Source organism: Mustela erminea, chromosome 3 (assembly GCF_009829155.1).
Source record: "Mustela erminea isolate mMusErm1 chromosome 3, mMusErm1.Pri, whole genome shotgun sequence".
Lineage (NCBI taxonomy): Eukaryota > Metazoa > Chordata > Mammalia > Carnivora > Mustelidae > Mustela > Mustela erminea.
This window is the reverse complement of record NC_045616.1, coordinates 60,140,425-60,162,565: the sequence shown is the minus strand read 5'-3', so window position 1 is coordinate 60,162,565 and position 22,141 is coordinate 60,140,425. Positions and strand designations below refer to the sequence as shown.

At 38.4% G+C, this 22,141-nt stretch overlaps 1 protein-coding gene across 1 annotated transcript in view; it reads right to left on the bottom strand.

The window, feature by feature from the left end:
- Nucleotides 1–316: 316 nt before the first annotated feature.
- The window catches only part of HOMER1 (homer scaffold protein 1), a 136,054-nt gene continuing 114,229 nt past the window's right edge, over nucleotides 317–22,141 (bottom strand). Inside the window, exons 7-9 of the mRNA XM_032335882.1 lie at nucleotides 19,365–19,475; nucleotides 18,657–18,737; nucleotides 317–2,465 (exon numbers count right to left, since the gene is read on the bottom strand). Of these exons, the coding sequence (XP_032191773.1) occupies nucleotides 2,277–2,465; nucleotides 18,657–18,737; nucleotides 19,365–19,475 (381 nt within the window). The 3' untranslated portion in view covers nucleotides 317–2,276. The remainder of the gene's footprint in view (nucleotides 2,466–18,656; nucleotides 18,738–19,364; nucleotides 19,476–22,141) is intronic.

Here is a 22,141-nt window from a genome sequence, read left to right as displayed (position 1 = left end):
AGCCCTCAAATTGTGAAATCACTAAAAAGAGAAAAAAATTAGGCCCTATTGGACGAGGAAAAAACTCACAAAATTTCCAATTTTAAACTTCTTATCAGTAGGAAAATATTAAAAATAATTTTCTGTATATACATATGGGTATATGTATATAATGAATTACACACATGTCTCACCTATCAATACAATTCAAGGGGAGACATTTTGGTGAGTTATTTTCCCATTAAATGACGACTATGTCAAAATTTAAAAATATCTTATTACATCATTAAAATAATTCACTTACCATTTCAACAGCTTGCACTGTTTTTTTTTTTTAAATTTTTAACTCTTCATAACTAAATTCCCTGATCCCTAGTGTTAAATCCCCTATTTAAATTAAAATCTGGTGCTCTTTGTTACTCAGAAACTGATGGATAAAATCACATCTACTTCAAAATTCCATCAACACAAATAAATTTTATTACCTGATTTATCAGAGAAATATCTCAGCTCTGAGCTTGTGTACCTAAATTTACCCTCCCTATAATAAATAGGTGAGGAAAATATCCTAAAATAGATGGAGATAACTTACATGATGTCATAGCACATAGAATACACGATGATTAAGTGTCTGATAGAAACTTTTCAGAGACACCTGAAAACTCACTTTAGAAACTAACTTTAGAAAGAAACCATTTATTTTTCACTCTAGTATAAATTAATATGTATGTATTTACATACATACACATACATATATAAAACAAAATTGTCTAGTGTTGAGTTGCTATTTGTGAGTGAAAAAATGGTTACAAATTGATTCATTAGCTTGATTTTGTACTTAACAATTCCGTCGTTTTGGGGTACAAACAAAGTCAGTGCATTTGCAGACTCTACCATAGAGTCAGAGACTCAAGCATACACTTTAAAAAAGAACCCTCCCTCAACATCACAGGCATTGTACAGCGAGGATATATGGACTCTGATGCAATCCCTAACTCCGTAAGCAGACTAGACAGCACTTGGCTTGCTTTTAAAATAGCTTCTTAAAAGAAATATAGAAAGAAATGCATGTTTGCTAAAAGTCTTTTAAAATTACATCAAAACAACATTAAAACTTATTCATTGAGAAGAGCCTACTGAATTGAATTCCCGTTTGAAACGCCTAGTTAACAGTTCAGAATATTGCCTTGTGAGGTTTGACTAGAGATGTGGCTGATGTGAAGACCTGGACACAGTACACGGCTCCAATCCCAATAGTCCTCCGATCGGCTGTTTGATGGAAATGGATCCCCTTTAAAATTGCTATACACCTTAAAATGATCTATAATAAACAGTTCCCCAATAACCATTATTAGTTGTAAATTGAAATGCATTGATCATTCAGAAAAGATTTCTTGCAAAATATATAAATAAATGTAACTGCATATTCTGTAAATATACTTAACATTGCTAGGCCAGACCGTCGAGGACGGGCTGCTGTATTTCAGTACTGTGTGTCAAATTTATTAGAAATTTAAAAAGAAAAATTTCTGAGGGACTCAGCTGCCTTCGTTAGTTGGCTTTAAAATGTGTAATAAAATGGGAGACAGTTTCTTCTCATAAATACATGGAATCAATATGGAAAAGTAAACTATACAGCAGACAAGATTCAAGAACACCAGAGTGTACCAGAGTGGTCACCGAGTGAAATATCTTCCAGTATAAAAAAAGGGAAGAACTCTATACACCCAGTTCTAGTGAGTATGTTTCAGTTAAAGATGCAGCTCTCTCTCACTCCTGGCAAGAATTAATTGGTAATGGCGCTGCTTCTCAGCAGTGCAAAAATATCCTGAGAAATTATTCAGATTACAACAGAAGACAGGGCTTTCATCACTAAGTTTTTGCACAAAACACAGCTTTAGATATCATAAATAAATTAATTTAAAAAGCAGATAGCCTTCACTGTGTTGAACACAAAAAAGGGGATGTGACCCAGACATTGTTAATTCTCCCATTGGCTAATATCAGAAAAAAAAGATTGCATTAAGTGTCTATTTATAACTTTCTAGTTAACTATGGCCAATAATATACATGGAGGTAATTTGTAGTTCAAGTTTTTCATCTCTTTTTCCCCAACTAGCTACGAGCTGAATTCTAAAATTTACACTGAAATATACAATTCCAATTTTCAAAAGATCATCCTCCTGGAGGAGGAGTGATATTCAGATTTTATGTGCCATCTTGTTGCAGAGCCCAAACAGTCCTATGAAGAGAGACAGTGTATTTTTTAATCAATTGGCACTGAAATGTAACTTTCCTTAGCTGCATTCTAGTAGTTTGGCCAAGTTATCTCGCAATTCTGTTAGTTCAAATATTTTTCCATCAAGAATTTCTAAGAGTGTCTTCAGGTTATTGCGAAAAGCTTCTTGTTCATTCTGACTTTTCTCCAGACGTTGTTCTAAGTCAGACAGCTGTCCCTCCAGGTCTTTGTTCCGAATCTCTACTTCCTTTAGAAACAAAAATGTGATACATATGCACATGTCAGTTCACAACTTAGAAAACAATACAACTTCTGTTATTACTAATTTCATGGTAGCTGATGCAATTTGACGTGCGGGAAGATGAGCTTCTGTATCTCAAGTTAACACAATGTACGGAGATTTTTAGAATTCTGCCCTCTGAGAAATCCATGTGGTTTTACTGACAGGCTCATTCCAGAATCCATCTATCCAACCCAACAGATACTTCCCGACTGCTTAGTTCGTGCCAGGCAACACTCTGGGCACTTCAAATACCGAAGAGGATTAAAGATCCATTTTGTAGGGACGCCTGGGTTGTTCAGTCGGTTAAGCGTCTGCCTTCAACCCGGGTCATGATCCCAGGATCCTGGGATCAAATCCTGCATCGGCTCCTTGCTCAACAGGGGAGCCTGCTTCTCCCTGAGAACGATTTTGTGGATTAGCTACGTCCCATTTCAAAATTTCAATTGTGCCCACCTCTTTTTCCCCTAATGCATAACAGACTGGTAGCACTCTCAGCTGAAAGCAGGTAGAGAAAAAGAGAATACGTTTTCTTCCTTAATGGGAATTCTGGAGAAAGACTTGTGAGACAACAACTCTCTAACACGGAAGTATTAGGATCCTATGAATGTGTTAATTAGTCTTTGTTTTGCCTCACTATCCAACTGAGTGCTTATGTCAGAGGAAGAAGCTCAATGGCTAAAAACTATAGTCAAGATCTATGATAAGCGTACATGTGAGAGAATTATAAAGCTGACAGTTCCAACATACTGCAAATCATAGAAAAAAATGACAAAAGGCAAGTAAGAGTTTATGACAAAAATATTAATTAAAAAAACAGAATCAAGTCTAGCATACTTAAAACTTAGAAGGTATTGCTCTAGAAGTGTTACTAAACATGACAAATATAGTAGGAGATTCTAAAAAATAAAATGATATAATGACCCAGAGATTTAATTTTGGTTAAAACTTTAAATTAAGAAAAAGAGCAGAAAACCAACTATGACACTTTACACAAGGTATTAAGATAAGCAGTTAGTTGAAAGTTATATCCTTTCTGGAAAAGGATATCCTTTCTGGATATATCCTTTCTGGAAACCTCACTCACATACGTCAATTATATGGGACAATGACAACATTCTGGTGTTAATAATACAATATGAATCAGCCTCAGAAAATATTTTTTTTAAAGATTTTTTTTTAAAGATTTTATTTATTTATTTGTCAGAGAGAGCACACAAGCAGGCAGAGTAGCAGCCAGAGGCAGAGAGAGAAGCAGGCTCCCTGCTGGACAAGGAGCCCGATGCAGAACTCGATCTCAGGACCCCGGGATCATGACTTGAGCAGAAGGCAGTGGCCGAACCAACTGAGCCACCCAGGTGTCCCTCAGAAAAATATTATGTTTCAAATGTTAATACATGGTTTAAATGTAAACCTTATAAAAATTCTATCAAATTTAAAGGATGGTGGATCACTTTTTAAAAAAAAATTTTTGAATGAGAAAAAACCTTGAATATGAAGCAGCACAGACCAAACCGGCAAACACTGGAATGCATGGGGACAAAGACTGTATATTACTGTTCAAACAGAAAAGAGCTGCTGTTGTTATGGGCACTTTTTTCCAAAATTTATTTTTTACAACATCTGTAAAAACTAAACTTTTGAGGTAAATAATGGGGAAATTGGCTTAAATACATCTAAGAAAGTAACCCTCTTCTAGGAGTCTGAACATAAATGTTCACTTGCCCTGACAGAAATAACTAAGAGTAAGGCTTCTTACTCTTAGAATGCCAGGAGGAGCCACCAGAACCTGGGAAAATACTAGAACACAGCAGCTCTAATGAGAAATAAATGAAGATTCTAAGAAATCCCAATCTAATATGAAAGCATTTAGGGCTGGAGGTTTCCCAGGTATGTTTCTAATCTCTTCCCTGTGAATAACCCACAAAGGGTAGATAAGTAAACAGTGAGCAGGATTTGAAACCAATGAAATACTTATAAATGCAGAAGCCACATGCATGGAGGCTCCAAACTAGGAGGGAGAAAACAGAGCCCGGATCAAATGTAAAAATTCCACTCATGACTGCACAGCAGGCTCTCTTGCCTGCTTCAACAATAAGCTTAAGAGTAGAATGTTTCCAACTATAAAAATAGACCAAATGTCATTCAGTAGAAAACACCCACTTCACCAGGCACCGCCCAGTATGCCCTCTGAAGCCTTCCTTACAGTGAAAGGCTTCCTTGTTCTCCTTGCCAATCAATGAAACATGCAAACATTTTCAATGGAGGCATGCAAAACACCACATTTCCTCAGCTATTAAAATGGCATTGTTCTATCTAGACAGAGTGTCATACTCTCAGCCATTTCTCTGATTGGAGGAATTTTAGGAGTCAGATAACAAAAGGGATCCAATACAGTGCTGACAGTGCTGGTCTATTCTGAGGCAGAGAATGTAATCCTAGAGCAAGAGTGGCCAACCCCGTCAGTGCACACAGGCCAACACCAGGCAACCAGTGCCCCGGACGGTGGGAAATTCCCACTAGTCTGCCTTATGTTCCTGTTTTCCAAGCCTCTCTTTCTCCCTCTTAACATATTCTTCTGCTTCCAACCATTTCTGTGCTACTAGCTGCTGCTTCTTCACTGACATGTAAGCACATGCTTGGGGAATCCAGAGACCTGGTTCAGTCCTGATAAAGCAATGGAGGCCAGAGCTAACTTGCTTCCGAGTGCACTAACTGCAAGTATAAAATCTTAGTGGGTAGAAGGTCACATTCTGTATTGTTATATATGGCACCTCAACACTAGCATGATTAGAACAAATTTACACAATTATCACCATCATCATTGGGACCACATCAGGCTCATTTTCCGCCAGCTTAAGTCCTGCATTTTTATTTTATTTTTTTAAAGATTTTATTTATTTATTTGACAGTGAGACAGAAATCACAAGTAGGCAGAGAGGCAGGCAGAGAGAGAGAGAGAGAGAAGCAGGCTCCCTGCTGAGTAGAGAGCCCGATGCAGGACTCGATCCCAAGACCCTGAGATCATGACCTGAGCTAAAGGCAGAGACTTAACTCACTGAGCCACCCAGGCACCCCATAAATCCTGCATTTTTAATCTAAAAAAAAGTTACAGAAAAATTCTTTGACAGCTGATTCCCACGTTAAGCTGTTACAAGCAAGATATATTGCCCTATTAGGTCATCAACCTTCATATATAACACAACATATAAACCATCAAAAGAAGAATCAGTAATTCAAGAGAAAAGTGGGCAAGAGACACATACACAAGGGGCGCCTGGGTGGCTCAGTGGGTTAAGCTACTGCCTTCGGCTCAGGTCATGATCTCAGGGTCCAGGGATCGAGTCCCGCATCGGGCTCTCTGCTCAGCGGGGAGCCTGCTTCCTCCTCTCTCTCTCTCTCTCTACCTGCCACTCTGCCTACTTGTGATCTCTCTCTTTCAAATAAATAAATAAAATCTTTAAAAAAAAAAAAAAGACACATACACAAGTTTTGAAGAAGAGACAGTCAATGATTATTTACTAAGCATCTTCTATGTACTAGCAATAGAGATAGAGCAGAAAATAAACAAAGGCAGTTCTTGTTTTAATGCAGCACGCATTCTAGAACAAGGAGACTGGCAACAAGAAAGCAAGCGCTTCTGGGACACCAAGATAACGGTGACTCTGTGTGCTGACTTCTCTCAGCCATCCTCCCAAACTATAAAAACCAATAATAAGAATAACACCACACAGATTCCATGACTTCAAAGTAACTTGAAGAAACAGAACAAATCAAACTCCAATTTCCAGCAAAGACATTTCCCAAGCTCTCTCTCTAACCCTTTGCAAAGGGCGAGGCGGGGTCATGGAGCAAGCAGAACAGAGGGAAGAGGAAAACAGAAGGCTTAAGACTGAACTCTAATAACCCTAAAGCCTGGAAGTGTTGAAATCCTGAATAATCAAATAAAGTTTTGGTAGACCAGAGCGAACTACAAGGAAGGGACTGACTTGTGCACACGAGACAGGAGGCAATCTTGGAGAGGAGAAATGGGCACAAAGAAAGAGAAAGAAGCCTCCTTGCACACTACAGTAAAGGAGAAGAAGCAACACAGGGAAACGTAAAGTCTTCTAAGACAAGAGAAAATTAAAGCAGGGAAGGACACAGAGCCTCTCCCCTATTATCTTCCAAAAAGAGGGTGGTTTTGAACTGAGAATCTGTAAGCCACTCAAAACTGCCACTCAATCCACAAAACACAAAGGTGTGAGCTATCTTCATCTACGTAAACTATCCTAAGATGAAAACAGAAAATGAAAATCTCGACACTTCAGTGAATGAAAATAAAAGCACTGCCTCTCCCGCTGAAAAAAAAAAAAAAACCCCAACTATGAAGCGCAAGAAAACAGAAGCCTCCATTCTGAATTAATTACTGTCAAATAGGGTGCCTGGCTAGCTCAGTCAGAAAAGAGTATGACTCTTGATTTCAGGGTCATGAGTTCAAGCCCCAAGTATACATGGTACTAAAAAAATAAGTAAATGAACTTTAAATATTTTCAAACAGGCATTCAAAATAGAGCCTGACTCAGATATCAAACACTAAAAACAGAAATGAGCCAAAAAACTAAAAAAACAGGAATGATTAAACCCTGAGAGAAATAGAAGAAAAAGGCAAAATTATATCAGAAATAGAGACTGAATCATAAAACTTAGTTTAATTTAAATTTATTTCATTTAAATTAAATTTAATTATTAATTTAAAATTTAATTTAATTTAATTTAATTTTAAAATTAATTTAAAATTAAATTTTATTTCATTTAATTTAAATGAAATAAATTTAAATTACATTATGCTTTACTCAGTTATTATTTTTAAATATTCAAGGGAATGCAAGTGAGATAACGTAGTGGAAATGGTCAAAGAAAAAGTGTTTGAAATAGAAGAGAAGAAAAGACCATCTAACTACATATCACTGGAGCTCCTTAAGAACACACCCCAATAGGACAAAGCTAATATTTAAAATCTTTACATAAGAAAACTTCCTGGAAATAAAGGAAGACCCAAATCTACGCATTAAAAGGGCCCACCAAGTACCTTAAAACACTGACCCCCAAAAAAATCAATTCTGAGAAATATCTTAGTAGAACTCTTAGACATTAAAAATAAAGGAAGGGGCGCCTGGGTGGCTCAGTGGATTAAATAAGCCTCTGCCTGCGGCTCGGGTAGTGGTCTTGGGGTCCTGGGATGGAGCCCCGCATTGGTCTCTCTGCTCGGCAGGAAGCCTGCTTCCCTTTCCCTCTCTGCCTGCCTCTCTACCTGCTTGTGATCTTTGTCAAGTAGATAAATAAACTCTAAAAAAAAATAATAATAAAGGAAAAGTGGCACCTGGATGGCTCAGTCAGCTAAGTGTCTGCATTCAGCTCAGGTCATGATCCCAGGGTCTTGGGATTCAGTCCCTCATTGGGCTCCCTGCTCAGCGGGGAGTCTGCTTTTCCCTCTGCCTGCTGCTCTCCCTGCTTATGTTCCCTCTCTCTCTCTGTCAAATAAATAAATAAAAATCTAAATATATATATATATATATGTATGTATATATATATAAAGGAAAAATCCTCACAGCGCACACACAGGAGCCCTAAACTTCCAAGGCAAGAGAAGTAGACTGGAATAGATCTCTTAAAAGCAGCATAAGGGACTTCAGGGTAGCTCCAGTGGTTAAGTGTCTGACTCATGATTTCAGGTTGTGATTTTGGGGTCCTGGGTGCCTAGCCCTGTGCTGGGCTCCATGATTAGCAGAGAATCTGCTTCTCTCCCTATCCCTTTCTCTCTGCCCCTTCCCCTGCTCATGCTCTCTAAAATAAATCTTAAAAAAAAAAAAAAAAAGGCAACATAAAAACAAGGGAAATGTAGTAGCATTTCCAAGAAACTCAATGAAAGAAAATTGTGAACCAAGTACTTTATATCTACTTGTCACCCAAGTCTTTTATTTATTTTAAAATTACTTTTTTTTTTAATTTCATCTGCTTATTTGAGAGAGAGTGAGCACACAAGAGGAGCAGCATGCAGAGGGAGAAGCAACCCCCCGCCCCCACCCCCCCCCCCCCGCCATGGACAAGGAGACCAATGTAGGACCTGATCCAAGGACTCTGGGATGACCACCTGAGCCGAAGGCAGATGCTTAACTGACTGAGCCACCCAGGTGCCCTAGTACTAAGTCTTCTAAAAAGCAACTTAGGGACGCCTGGGTAGCTCAGTTGGTTAAGCAGCTGCCTTCGGCTCAGGTCATGATCCCAGTGTCCTGGGATCAAGTCCCACATCAGGCTCCTTGCTCGGCAGGGAGCCTCCTTCTCCCTCTGCCTCTGCCTGCCACTCTGTCTGCCTATACTCACTCTCTCTCCCTCTCTCTCTCTGACAAATAAATAAATAAAATCTTAAAAAAAAAAAAAAAAAAGCAACTTAAACCCATGAGCTCTTCTGGAACCATCTACTAGAGGAAAAGCTTCATCCATATTACCATAGAAACTTGAGAGAAAGGACTGGTGGTACTAGATATACCATATGTAATATATATCAAAGACTAAAACAAAGGTGGACAATGGTTAAAAAATAATATAAAAATGTTAGTTTTTTAAAAAAGATTTTATTTATTTATTTATTTATGAGAGAGAGAGAGAGAGAGAGAATAAGAGTGAGAGCTAGAGTAGGGGGAGGAGCAGAGTGGGAAAGAGTCTCAAGCAGACTCCGCAGGCTGAGAGCAGAGCCCAATGCAGATCTGGGTCCCATGACCTTGCGATCATGACGTGAGCCAAACCTAAGAGTCAGATGCTTAACTGAGCCAAACCGGAGCTCCCCTCAGCCCCAAACGCTACTTATTCTGACAAGGTAGAAATAATACAACTAAAAAGCAGGAGAAAAAAAAGGAAAAGAGAAAAGGAGAATAAGCTTCTAATTATTTAATAGGTTATAGTTCAAAGTCAGCTATCATTAAAAACTAACAGACAAGGGTGCCAGGGTGGTGCAGTTGGTTAAGCTCCCGACTTTTGATTTCCACTTAGGTCTTGATCTCAGGGTCATGAGATCGAGCCCCACACTGGGTTCCAGGCTCGGCTTGCAGTCGGCTTGGGATTCTCTCTCCCTCTCTCTCTGTCCCTGCCGCTCATGCTCTAAAATAAGTAAGTATTTAAAAAATAAATAAACAAAAACTAATAAACCAGATAGTGAAAGTTTAAATATGTATACAGTTAAGTAGGAGTATTTTTTTTAAAAGAATTTATTTATTTATTCATTTATTTATTTATTTATTTATTTATTTATTTATTTGACAGACAGAGATCACAAGTAGGCAGAGAGGCAGGCAGGGGGCAGGGGGTGGTGGTGGTGGTGGTGGAAGCAGGCTCCCTGCTGAGCAGAGAGCCCAGTGCGGGGCTTGATCCCAGGAACCTGGAATCATGACCTGAGCTGAAGGCAGAGGCTTTAACCCACTGAGCCACCCAGGCAACCCAGTAGGAGTATTTTTAAAAAGTCTAAAAGTAAACACTAAACAAAATTAAGATCTTAAATATCAAAAGATATTAAAAAGGACAAAGAACATATATAGAGAAAGAAAAAATCAAATTAATATAACACATAGGAATTATTACATAAAACAATGACAAGGTAAAACAAAGCATAAAAAATTGTATTGATAAATATGAATGCATTACCTAGTAAAAGAAAAAAAAATTTCAGTTTGGCTCACAAAGCAGTCTCTAAGTATTATTACATGACACACAAGAAGCATTCAAAAACTGATTTTACATGAGGCCAAAAAAGGTTATATTAAGTTACATTAAGTATAAATATTTAAAAAAATATGTGATCACAATGCAGTAAGAGTAGGAATTGAAAACAAAATCATAAAATAGAAAGGTCCTTCCACTGAGCACTTCATTTAGGAAGGGCAAAAATAACAGGATGGGCACAAGATAATGAGAAGTTTTGATACTGGTAGAAAAGGCGGCAAAGGAAGGCACTTTAAGGCTAAAAGCTGCAATGCACAATAAAGATATAACCATTATATTTAAGTACCAACCTCCTTATAAAGTAGGAATTACAGGAGCTGTAAAGAGGAATAGATAAAATCACACTGATGAAAGACTCACTGTGCCACTCTCAATCCAGGAGAGAGCGAGTGGAACACAGGACGGGTAACAATACAAAAAACAAAAATTATAAATTCAATAAGAACATCACCAAAGAAACACCATACATGAGATGACGCAAAAAAGCGCAGTCAATTATGTAAAGCAGAAATTACACAAACCCTTGTGTTACAAGATAGTAAAACTAGAACTTAAGAAATAAATCCAAAAAAAAACACAGGTCCTTCTACCAGGAAATTAAAGCACCTTCTGTTACTTTTTATTATTTTTTACTTATTTGAGAGAGACAGAGAGAACAAGCAGAATGGAGGGACAGAGGGTGAGGGGGAAGCAGGCTCCCCACTGAACAGAGAGCTCAACGTGGGGCTCCATCATAGAACCCTGAGATCATGACCTGAGCCACCCAGGCACCCCTAAAGTGCCTTCTTTTATTTAGTTTTTAACTTTTTAAAAAGATTTTAATTATTTATTTGACAGAGACAGAGATCACAAGTAGGCAGAGAAGCAGACAGAGAGAGATGGGGAAGCAGGCTCCCCGCCGAGCAGAGAGCCCGGAGCGGGGCTCAGTCTCAGGACCTTGAGATCATGACCCAAGCCAAAGGCAGAGGCTTCAACCCACTGAACCACCCAGACACCCCAAGTGCCTTCTTTTAAACGTATCATGGGTACAAGGGAAATAAGATGAAAATAACAGAATTTCAGGAAATAATGATAATAAACATACTAAATATCAGAATCTATGAAACATACCTAAAGCAATCATCAGAGGACAATCTATAGCTTTAAACACATATACATAAAAGTAAAAGAATGAAAATAAAGGAATTAAATTCTCTTCTTAAAATGCTTGAGAAAGAATAAGTACACCAAAACAAAGTATGAAGCAGGAATAATAAAAATAAAAGGAGAAATTCATGGGGCTCCTGGGTGGCTCAGTGGGTTAAGCCTCTACCTTCGGTTCAGGTCATGATCCCAGGGTCCTGGGATCAAGCCCCGATCAGGCTCTCTGCTCAGTGCGGAGCCTGCTTCCTCCTCTTTGTCTCTGCCTGCCTCTCTGCCTACTTGTGATCTCTGTCTCTCAAATAAATAAATAAAATCTTAAAAAAAAAAAAAAAAGAGAAATTCGTAAGGTAGAGGACAGAAAAAAACAGTGGCACTGATTAGACAAGAAGGACAATGGACAAAAAGAAGAAAAGGACAATGGACAACTATATAAAATAAGATAAGAGAGTGCTCGCTGACTCTGTGAAACCTAGATGGAAGCTTGCACAGCCCAGTGTCTGCAGAAGAAATAGAGAATAATCCAGGAACTACTCCATAAAAATGCACCAGGCCCTGATGGTGTCAGTGTTCAAAGACCCAGGTAGTTTCAATACGCCATCCGCTATTGCAGAGCACAGAAAATGAAGATAGCACATCAAGTACGACTGAAGTATTACTGTGTGTAAAGTATAAGCTTGATACCTCAATCTTATAAAAACAGCTCTCCCCAGAAGAAGAAAATTACAGATCAATACCACAGATGAGTATTGTGTAAAAATGATAAATACTAAAGACCAAAAATCTAATACCACATTAAGAAAATAAGATACCATAGCTAAGTGGTATTTATTCCAGTTATGCAAAGGTGGTTAGGTATTAGAAAATCCACGAATAAAATAAACCATATTAAATAGACCTAGAGAGAAAATTATGATTAACTCCAGAGATACTTAAAAAAAACAAAAACAAAAAAACCATTAACAAGATTCAACACTCATCCCTGATAAAAACACACTAATAGGAACGAAGGACACTCTCCTAACATGATAAAATGTATTTTAGTGTTACAGCCAGCATTTTACTTAATGGAAAAATACTAGAGGTATTTTCACTAAGATGAGGGACAAGATAAGCCCATCATCTCCACTCTTATTTAACACTGTAGTGGTGTTTTTCACAGGTGTAATTGGACAAGAAAAATCAAGAGGCTTAATAATTGGGTGAATAGGGACGCCTGAGTGGCTCAGTTGGTTGAGCAGCTGCCTTCGGCTCAGGTCATGATCCCAGCGTTCTGGGATCGAGTCCCACATCGGGCTCCTTGCTCGGCAGGGAGCCTGCTTCTCCCTCTGCCTCTACCTGCCATTCTGTCTGCCTGTGCTTGCTCTCTCCCCCTCTCTCTGATAAAATAAATAAAATCTTAAAAAAAAAATAATTGGGTGAATAAAAGTAAAATTACCTCTGTGGGCAGTTATGTGTTATAATACCTAAAAAATCTTGAGAATCAATGGAATAAATGACAAAACTAGCTCAAATAATAAAATAATTTAGTCAGGTAGCTGGACGTAAAAATAGCATACAGAATTCAACAGCTTTCAAATATACAAACGATAATCAATTAAAAGATATAATAGTAGAGAAAATCCCATCTGAAATAGAAAAAAAGGAAGATATAATATTAATAAATAAGAAACATGCAAACTAGCATGTTGAACACCTTGAAACACTCCTGAGAAACAAAAAAGTAGATGTGAACAAATGGGAAGACATTCCTTATTCTTGAATAAGACAGAAATTTCAGTAGATATTGCTTCCTTGAAGTCATATTATAAATTTTAAGCAATCCCAGTAAAATTTTTTTATGGAGCTTTATTTTCAGTTGACACAAAAATTGGTACCAAACACTGAATTTCATATGATAAAACAAATATGTAAGAATACTGAAAAAAAAAAAAAAAAAAGAAAGAAAAGAAAAAGAAAAAGGAACTCTGGGAGGAGTTCCTGGTCCTACCAGATATTGAAGCCTTTACTGTTGGTGCAGTGTGGTACAGAGGCATTAATAGAGTGACTAGCAGGCTGGAATAGAAAGCCTCGAGTAGATCAAAATGTGTATAGAAATCAAGTATCTCCAATCTCTGGAAAAATTAATGAAGTTTTAAATAAATGGTAATGAGGTAACTGGGCAGACATTTGGAAAGCTACATCCACATCTCATACCACACACAAAAGAATAAACCCAAAACACTCAGAGATCCATGTAAAAAATGAAACCCTGTAAGGACTAGTGGGAAATACACATGAATTCCTGTATTATCTGAGTTTGGAAAAGAGCTATCTAACTATATGATCTGCAAGCCAGAACCAAGAAAAGAAAAGAGTAATAAATCTATTACATAAAACACCATCTTAGGCAAAGCCAAAAAAAAAAAAAAAATTGGGAGAAATTTTTAACATGTAATCAGATATAAAAAGAACTCCTGCAATATGTAAAGAACTCCAGAAAGAGAACCAAAAATCCTCTAGGGAAAGGGCAAAAGACATGAACACCCATCCACCCATGTACAAAGAAATATTGAAATGACCGCTAAGCTTATGAAAGATGTCCATGTCACTCATGAGATATGCAGATTAAAACTATCATTTCTTATCTATTGACAACACATTTTGTTGGTGAGACTATGGGCAAGCACTCACAGTAGTGGTTTAAGTAGGCACCAGCACAATCTATTACGGAGGGGAATTTGACATTGTTTAACCAAACTACGTACGTATGTGTTTATTTCCTTATTTCCTTACTTAGAAATCTTCCTTCTGAGAATCTATCCTTCCTGGCTAGCTCAGTCTGAAGAGTACGAGACTTTGCATCTTGGTATAGTGAGCTCGAGCCCCACAGTGGGTGCAGAGATTACTAAAAAATAACAAAACCAAAACCAAAACCGAAAAAGAAAAAAAAAAGAACTTAAAAAAATATCTATCCTGAAGATATACCTCCAACAATAACAAAATACCTGTACACAATATTACTTATGGTAGTAGTGTTGCAGAACACTGGAGACAACATAAATACCCCCATAAAGGAATAGCTGAATAAACTACCACACACACAAGTGAGGGACTTTACAGCTATAACAAGCATGGACAAGATCTAGATGAACTGAAACAGTGACTCCCAGAATGTATTTTCAGTTAAAGAAGCAAAGTGCACAAGAGCAATTGAGAGCATGTTACCACTAAAAAAAGGGGAGGAGAAGGTAAACAAAGAGACCTATCTGTTCATTTGTGTGAAAAGAAATGCAGAAAGGATTAACTAGGAACTAACGAGACTGGTTACCTACAGGTGGCAGGTGGAAATGGGGTGGGAAGGACCACGCAGATGCTAGGGTAGTGGGGACTAGAGGTGAGGTTTCTAAAAACAACTTTCTGAATAGTTTGACTTTTGGAGCCATGCTAATGTTTCATATACTCAGGAAATGCATATATAAATAAAATGTAGAAGAACAGATAAGAAAATATGAAAATAGAATACAATATGATACAAATGAACGTAAGTATGTTTCTTTTTTTTCTTTAAGGTTTTATTTATTTATTTGACAGAGAGAGCACACAAGTAAGGGGAGCAGCAGGCAGAGGGACTAGGAGAAGCAGGCTCCCCACTGAGCAGGGAGCCCAATGCAAGGCTCGATCCCAGGACCCTGGGATCATGACCTGAGCTGAAGGCAGACGCTTAACTGAGTGAGCTACCCAGGCACCCCAAACAGAAGTATGTTTCAAATGAATAACCTAACCAATTGCACAGGAGGGGAGGAACTAACCCAACAAAGTTTTGAACACAGGCTGAGGAAAAAAAAAAAATTAGTGATCTCTAGATGGTAAGGTTCTGTCGGCATTTTTTTTTTTGTCGTGGTATGAATTAGTAGTTCAAAAACTATTTTCTGTGTTAAGATTGAGAAAGTAAGTAAATATATTGTAGATAATAAGAATCAGGTTTCTTAGTATTGGGTAAAGGAATTATAAATACGAGTATTGTATTAGACCGCATTGGGAGATATGAGTAAGAATTCAGTCTTATGCATACATGGCTACCGAAATAGACATAATGTGGTATGTATGTATTTCCAGCCCTGCTTATTAAATGGCATAGAAGCAATGTCATCTCAATAGCAAAAAGCTTATCTGGTACTCAGATCTTGGCTTCTAAATATCAGTCGTTGCTTAAAGAAATTTCTCCTTGGAGGGGTGCCTGGGTGGCTCAGTCAGCTAAGCATCTGCTTTCAGCTCAGATCAGGATCCTGGGGTACTAGGTTCAAGCCCCGATTCAGACTCCCAGCTCAGCAGAGAGTCTGCTTCTCCCTCTCCCTCTGCTTGTGCTCTCGTTCTTTCTGTCAAATAAATACACAAAATCTTTTTTTTTTAAAGATTTTATGTATTTATTTGACAGAGAGATTGCAAGTAGGCAGAGAGGCAGGCAGAGGGGGGCGGGGAAGCAGGCTCCCTCCTGAGCAGAGAGCCCAATGTGGGGCTCCATCCCAGATCAGGACCTAAGCCGAAGGCAGAGGCTTAACCCACTGAGCCACCCAGGCACCCCAAATACACAAAATCTTTTTTTTTAAATATTTTATTTATTTATTTGACAGACAGCGATCACAAGCAGGTAGACAGGCAGGCAGAGAGAGAGGAGGAAGCGGGCTCCCCGCCGAGCAGAGAGCCCAATGTGGGGCTCGATCCCAGGACCCCGAGATCATGACCTGAGCCGAAAGCAGAGGCTTTAACCCACTCAGCCACCCAGGCGCCCCCACAAAATCTTTAAGAAAAAAAAAAAGAAGAAGAAGAAATTTCTCTCTGGAGAAATAGCTAATTCCAAGGCTGAGGACTGAAAAAAGATGAGCCTGGAATATGTAGTTGTCCTAAAACATGAAGACATTCTTTAAAGAATGACAGGGTCACATAAAAAGGAAAAAGAAGCTAGACTGAAGGGGTTCCCACTGGCCAAATCTGGGACAACTCAAACATCAAAATAAATACATATGACAACTAAACGCAACACATGAGCCTAGAATAAATCTTGGACCAGAAAAACAAGTTTTAAACTTTGTTATAAAGGAGATTATTAAGACAATTATGGGAATATGAATAAGGTCTGTAGACATATAGTTTCTTGATTTTGATGGTTATATAAAACAATGCCTTGGGGCACCTGGGTGACTCAGTCATTAAGCGTCTGCCTTCAGCTCAGGTCATGATCTCAGAGTACTGGGATGGAGCCCTGCCTTGGGCTCCCTGCTCAGCAGGAAACCTGCTTCTTCCTCTCCCACTCCCCCTGCTTATATTCCTTCTCTCGCTGTCTCTCTCTGTCAAATAAATAAGTAAAATCTTAAATATATATATACATAATATATGTTTATATATAATATAAATTATATGTTAAGTAAAATCTTAAAAATCTTAAATATATATATATCTTAGTTTCTCTGGGACAATGTGTATGCAACTGGGAAAACGTCTGCCAGAACCGTCAGGAACGTGTTGGCAGCGTGGCCGCCTGAAGCGGTGGGGCAGCTGGACAGAAAGAACAGACACTGTGGAGTCCAAACCAACGTGGGTCTCACTCCTTTCTTTCTTTCTTTCTTTCTTTTTTTTTTTTTTTTAAAGATTTTATTTATTTATTTGACAGACAGAGATCACAAGCAGACAGAGAGGCAGGCAGAGAGAGAGGAGGAAGCAAGCTTCTGGCTGAGCAGAGAGCCTGATGCGGGACTCAATCCCAGCACCCTGGGATCATGACCTGAGCCGAAGGCAGAGGCTTTAACCCACTGAGCCACCCAGGCGCCCCGGTCTTACTCCTTTCTAGTCCAGCACCTTGTCAACTTGCAAACACTCCCAAACTGCGGCCTTCTCTTTGAAAATGGGGATACAACACCTGCTAGTGTGAGAGTACTAACAAAGGCACATGAGTGCTCGGCAAACGCCTAATTGGCGGCAAAGACTCCGAAAATGGCAGCCTGAACCAAAGGAACGAAAGACAAAGCTCCACTGAATTCCCCCCTCTTCTTCTAGCCCTGAGCACATGCTTCATCTTTATCTCAACACCGGGCTTTTTCAACCTTGGCACTATTGACAGTTGGGTCCCGATAATTGGATGTTTAGCAGCATTCTTGACTTCAACCGACTACAGGTCAATAGTACTGCCGGAGTTGTGAAAATCAAAATTGTCTCGGCACATTGCTACATGTCGCCTGGCACGAAACTGCCCCACTCGAGAACCAGTAATTTACACAGATTATTAAAATGTGGGAACAACAATTAATAGGGCTAGCCAAAACAAATCAGATGGCTACAAGTCAGTGATAGGAGAGGGAGAGGGAGAGGGAAAAGTTTCAGGCCATATGAAGAACCTACAGCCTTTCTCCACTGTCCCAGAATTCTGACTACCTATATAAATGGAGATTGGACAAGTGAACCTATATAAGCTCAGTTTCCTCGGGTGACTGTTACAAGAAGAAAATGCACAACAGAAGTAAAGTGCTTAGCAGAGTGTCTGGCACATAGGAAGCCCTCAATGAATGCAAGACTCTCTCATTACAATTGAGGTACTCTCCTATTCCTGGGCTTTCAGGTCCCACTTACCACCCTGATCCAAAATTCCTCACTCTGTACATACAGTTATTTCTACTCCAAACTCTAAAGTGGTCCTAATCTTCTTTTATAGAGGCAGCTGACCCCTGGGGTGTGGAAAAAAAAAAAAAAAGGGCCAGAGGTGCCAGAAACTTTGATAATGAATTCTAAAAATCTTCCCTAATCACTGATACAGGATATATGTACGGAAATTAGAGTCAGGAAACATTATTTATGCAAAAAAGGTGAGTAAAATTCAGAAGCATAAAGAAAGAAAGATGTCGCTAGCTTAATTTCCATTAGGGCACAACTACTATTGCAATTCAAACTCATTAGTTCAGTGTAAAAAAAAAATAAGTAGAACTCTTTGATTGAATGAAATCCACATGAGAAATTCTCTTTAAATTCAGAGTGTTTTTTATGTTAAAAAGTGGAAATTCCTAGAACAATGTACTAAAGGCAATTAATAAATGACCATCTCTGATGATCTTATGCTACCTAGGTGAGGTTATCACAATTTTTGGAAAATCAAAGATCAGTCATGAATCAGATAGTCCTGGAAAAATGACTGAGAACCTCCAAAATAAAGTTTCAGGAAAAAAGTCAATACTATGTTAAAGAATGACTGAAGATTCTCTCTATGTAGAGATGAATCAAAATATTATTGCTCACCTGTAGTTTCTGAGTCAAAGAGTCCCTCTGTTCTTGTAGTTCTCTGGCATTATCAATTTCTTGTTTTAGTCTTTCTATTTCCTAGAAAAAGTAGAGCAGTGTTTTTAGCAACAATATTTAATCTAAATCAAGCACAGAGAAAGTCTTATTTCCCTCCTGAATTTATTGTCTTAGTCCTTAGAAGAGAATAATTTAAAAAACATTCCTTTATGCTGATTTTTAGAAGAGTGAATTCATCTTTATGGGTATGTTGTCTAATACGTGATAATCTGAAGCAACAAGTCTGCTTGGTGGCTTCAGTACAGCACTGCTTAGAAACAACCATCAGAACATTTTAAAGCTGCTTCAAGCCTTGTGGGTATAATTCTTTCCTGTGCTATTAAATCCTATGACTGGAAACCAGAGAAAGCAACAGCTTGTAAAATTCATTTAACCTCTCACAGTTTTCTGTTGATGTTACTAATGCAACTCTCTCACAGAAGGCAAGTATCTCAGTCTGACTGCCTCACCGTAGTTCCTCACAGCAGAAACAAGGATGGAGAAAATAGGAACAAGCTTCGTTGTCAATAGAAAAAAATTTCATCTCCTCCCCCAAAACACCCCACAACCTTACTTTATTCCATAAAGCACTTGTAAATCTGACAGAGACTCCAGGAGTTTGTGCACCTATGGTAGCTGGGTTACAGATGAATGAGAAGGAACAAATACCTCTTCCTTCACTTTCAGCGTCTCTTCTAGTTCCTGTATTGTCTGGTTTAATTCTGTCTTGTGGGTGTGCACTGCATTGGCTTGGCTACTAACACATTCAAGCTCGGTCACCTAAGATGAAATGAAAACACAGGTTAAGCTGTAGGACTATCTCAAGAGATTTCTTGCAGAAAATATAATAAGCCCTGGACAGGTAAATCATAACTCTTAAACAACATATGAAAATCAATTTTGAGAAATATTAAGATACTTAAGGTAGAATGAATAGATTCTTTAAGGATATGAATTTAGGACAATGAAAAAAAGACTGGGGAATAATTATTTACATGGCTTGGTCATGGAAAATGTTAGAAAAGCTTAATTGATTAATGACAGTTGAGAACCCCTATAATGAAAGGCTTCTTTAAGAATTTCTTATGACAACATATTCCAAATCAGATAGAGCCATCTGCCTTCCATCTGCAGCTTTCAAATTAAACATGGCTTCTGAAAACTGGCCTTGCCGAAGTGAGAAATTTTTCAAATACATTTCCAAAATGTAAGAGAATCTGGAAGAAAAGATACGCTTAAAATGCAACTTAAATCAGTCGATACTAGAATGACTTCACATCAATAGTGTCTCTGTAGCAAAAGATAACATTCTTTAGTCAGTAAGAATGTACTAAGGGCCCAAAGAGCTACATAGCTTTTAACGAGCACTTGGTATTTTCTGGGAGAAGAGAGAAGGGCACTGTCCCTCAGAGTTAAACCATCCAACAACATTGTTGGATCCAACAGTCAAAATAGACAGAAGTCAACATAAAAACATGCATGCACACTCCATCACAGCTCTTTACACACATCAGCATCTCATACATTTTGGCTGACTAGAAGAATGCAGTAAATTCTACACTATTAACGAAACGCAAATCCTCCTTCTTCACATTTTCCATTATCTACTTACCCTCCTTAAATATTACTCTACATTTCTAAACACTTTCTTACTTTCTATTCATGTACTAATAGCCTTGTGCAGACCCTGATCATCCAGGCCTAGACCACAGCAATGGTCATAAGAGGACATAATTATAATCTTTGTCTATTTTTACCTCCTATAAACTAACATTCATTATCATTGTGTAACTCTTCCATTCAAAGTCTTTTAAAGTCTCATTTTTTACAATATCAAATCTAAACCCTCAGGTCTTGCATGCATCAGTCCTTAACTACTTAACCATCCTCATCACCCAAGACACCACATATGTGGTTTTTCCAACTAAAAATAGGCAAGTCTCCTCATCCTAAGAATAAACCACTCTCACACCCATCTTGCTGACTTAACTAGAATATCCACTCTTACCACTGAAGCTGTTCAGACATTAGCAAACCTTCAGCTCTCAGCTCAGCATGTACTTTCACCAGAAAGTCATTCCTATTTACTTAATTCCTCTAGGCTCTCCTGTCCTGTGGTCCACAAAATGAAATGTACTCAAACTCTTGGGAATTATTTCCTTATTGTTCAATATATAACAGTTTTTAAATTTTTTTGTTTTTTGGGTTTTTTTTGTCCAATTAGATAGATAATGAATTCATTATGGGGAGTTTCCAGTTCTGATTATGATGGAGTACTTTTTACTGGAAAATTTTTCCCACAGTTAACAATTGCAAATCATGACCAAAACATAAAATTCAACTGTTTGAATGCCCTGTTAAGTGACAAAGTAGAGCAAGAGACAGAAAGAAAGCAATCACATTGGGTACCCCAAAGATACAGATGTAGTGGAAAGATGGGCCATCTGTACCCCAACGGTCAAAGCAGCAATGACTACGGTCAACAAACTGTGGAAAGAGCCAAGATGACCTTCAACAGATGAATGGATCAAGAAGATATGGTCCATATATACAATGGAGTATTATGCCTTCATCAGAAAGGATGAATACCCAACTTTTATATCAACATGGACAGGACTGGAAGAGATTATGCTGAGTGAAATAAGTCAAGCCGAGAGAGTCAGTTATCATATGGTTCACTTACTTGTGGAGCATGAGGAATAACAAGGAAGACATAGGCAGATGGAGAGGAGAAGTGAGTTGGGGGAAATCAGAGGTGGAGATGAACCATGAGAGATTGTGGACTCTGAGAAACAAACAGGGTTTTGGAGGGGAGGGTGATGGGGGGTTGGGTGAGCCTGGTGGTGAGTATTAAGGAGGGTACGTATTACATGGAGCACTGGGTGTGGTGCATAAATAATGAATCTTGGAACACTGAAAAAAATTAAATTTAATTAAAAAAATACACATTTACACATCCTTTTGCTTGAAGGAACTCTGTAGTCTAGCTGCACTGCTTGACTAGAACTTAAGTAGAAACCTGTGGTCTTATTTCCCTGAGGAGCCTGAGGGTCTGGGGATTCCTTAGCACAGCTGAAACAGATAGAAATTGGAGGAACTGTATGAAGAAAGCCCCCAAATAAACATACAGACTCCCTTCAAGTCTTTGGCTAACCCTTGAACTACATACACGCAGGTAAGATCCAAGGAGTCCAGCATGGGACTGTTGGAAGGAGCTGGAAGGCTGCAGGAGCTGAGTTGTGGTAGGGTTCACCACAGAGAGAAGAGTTTGACATTTCAGTCCTATCAAATTAGAGGACATGGGTTATTAGCTCAAGCTTTCCAGTGAAACACCAGAAGGGTTATGTCTTAGAAATAAAGATTTCCCAGGACTAGGGAATTTACCATAGGGTTAAAGGGCAAAATTAAAATAAATGGACTCTAATGAAGTCTAAGTCCATACCTCC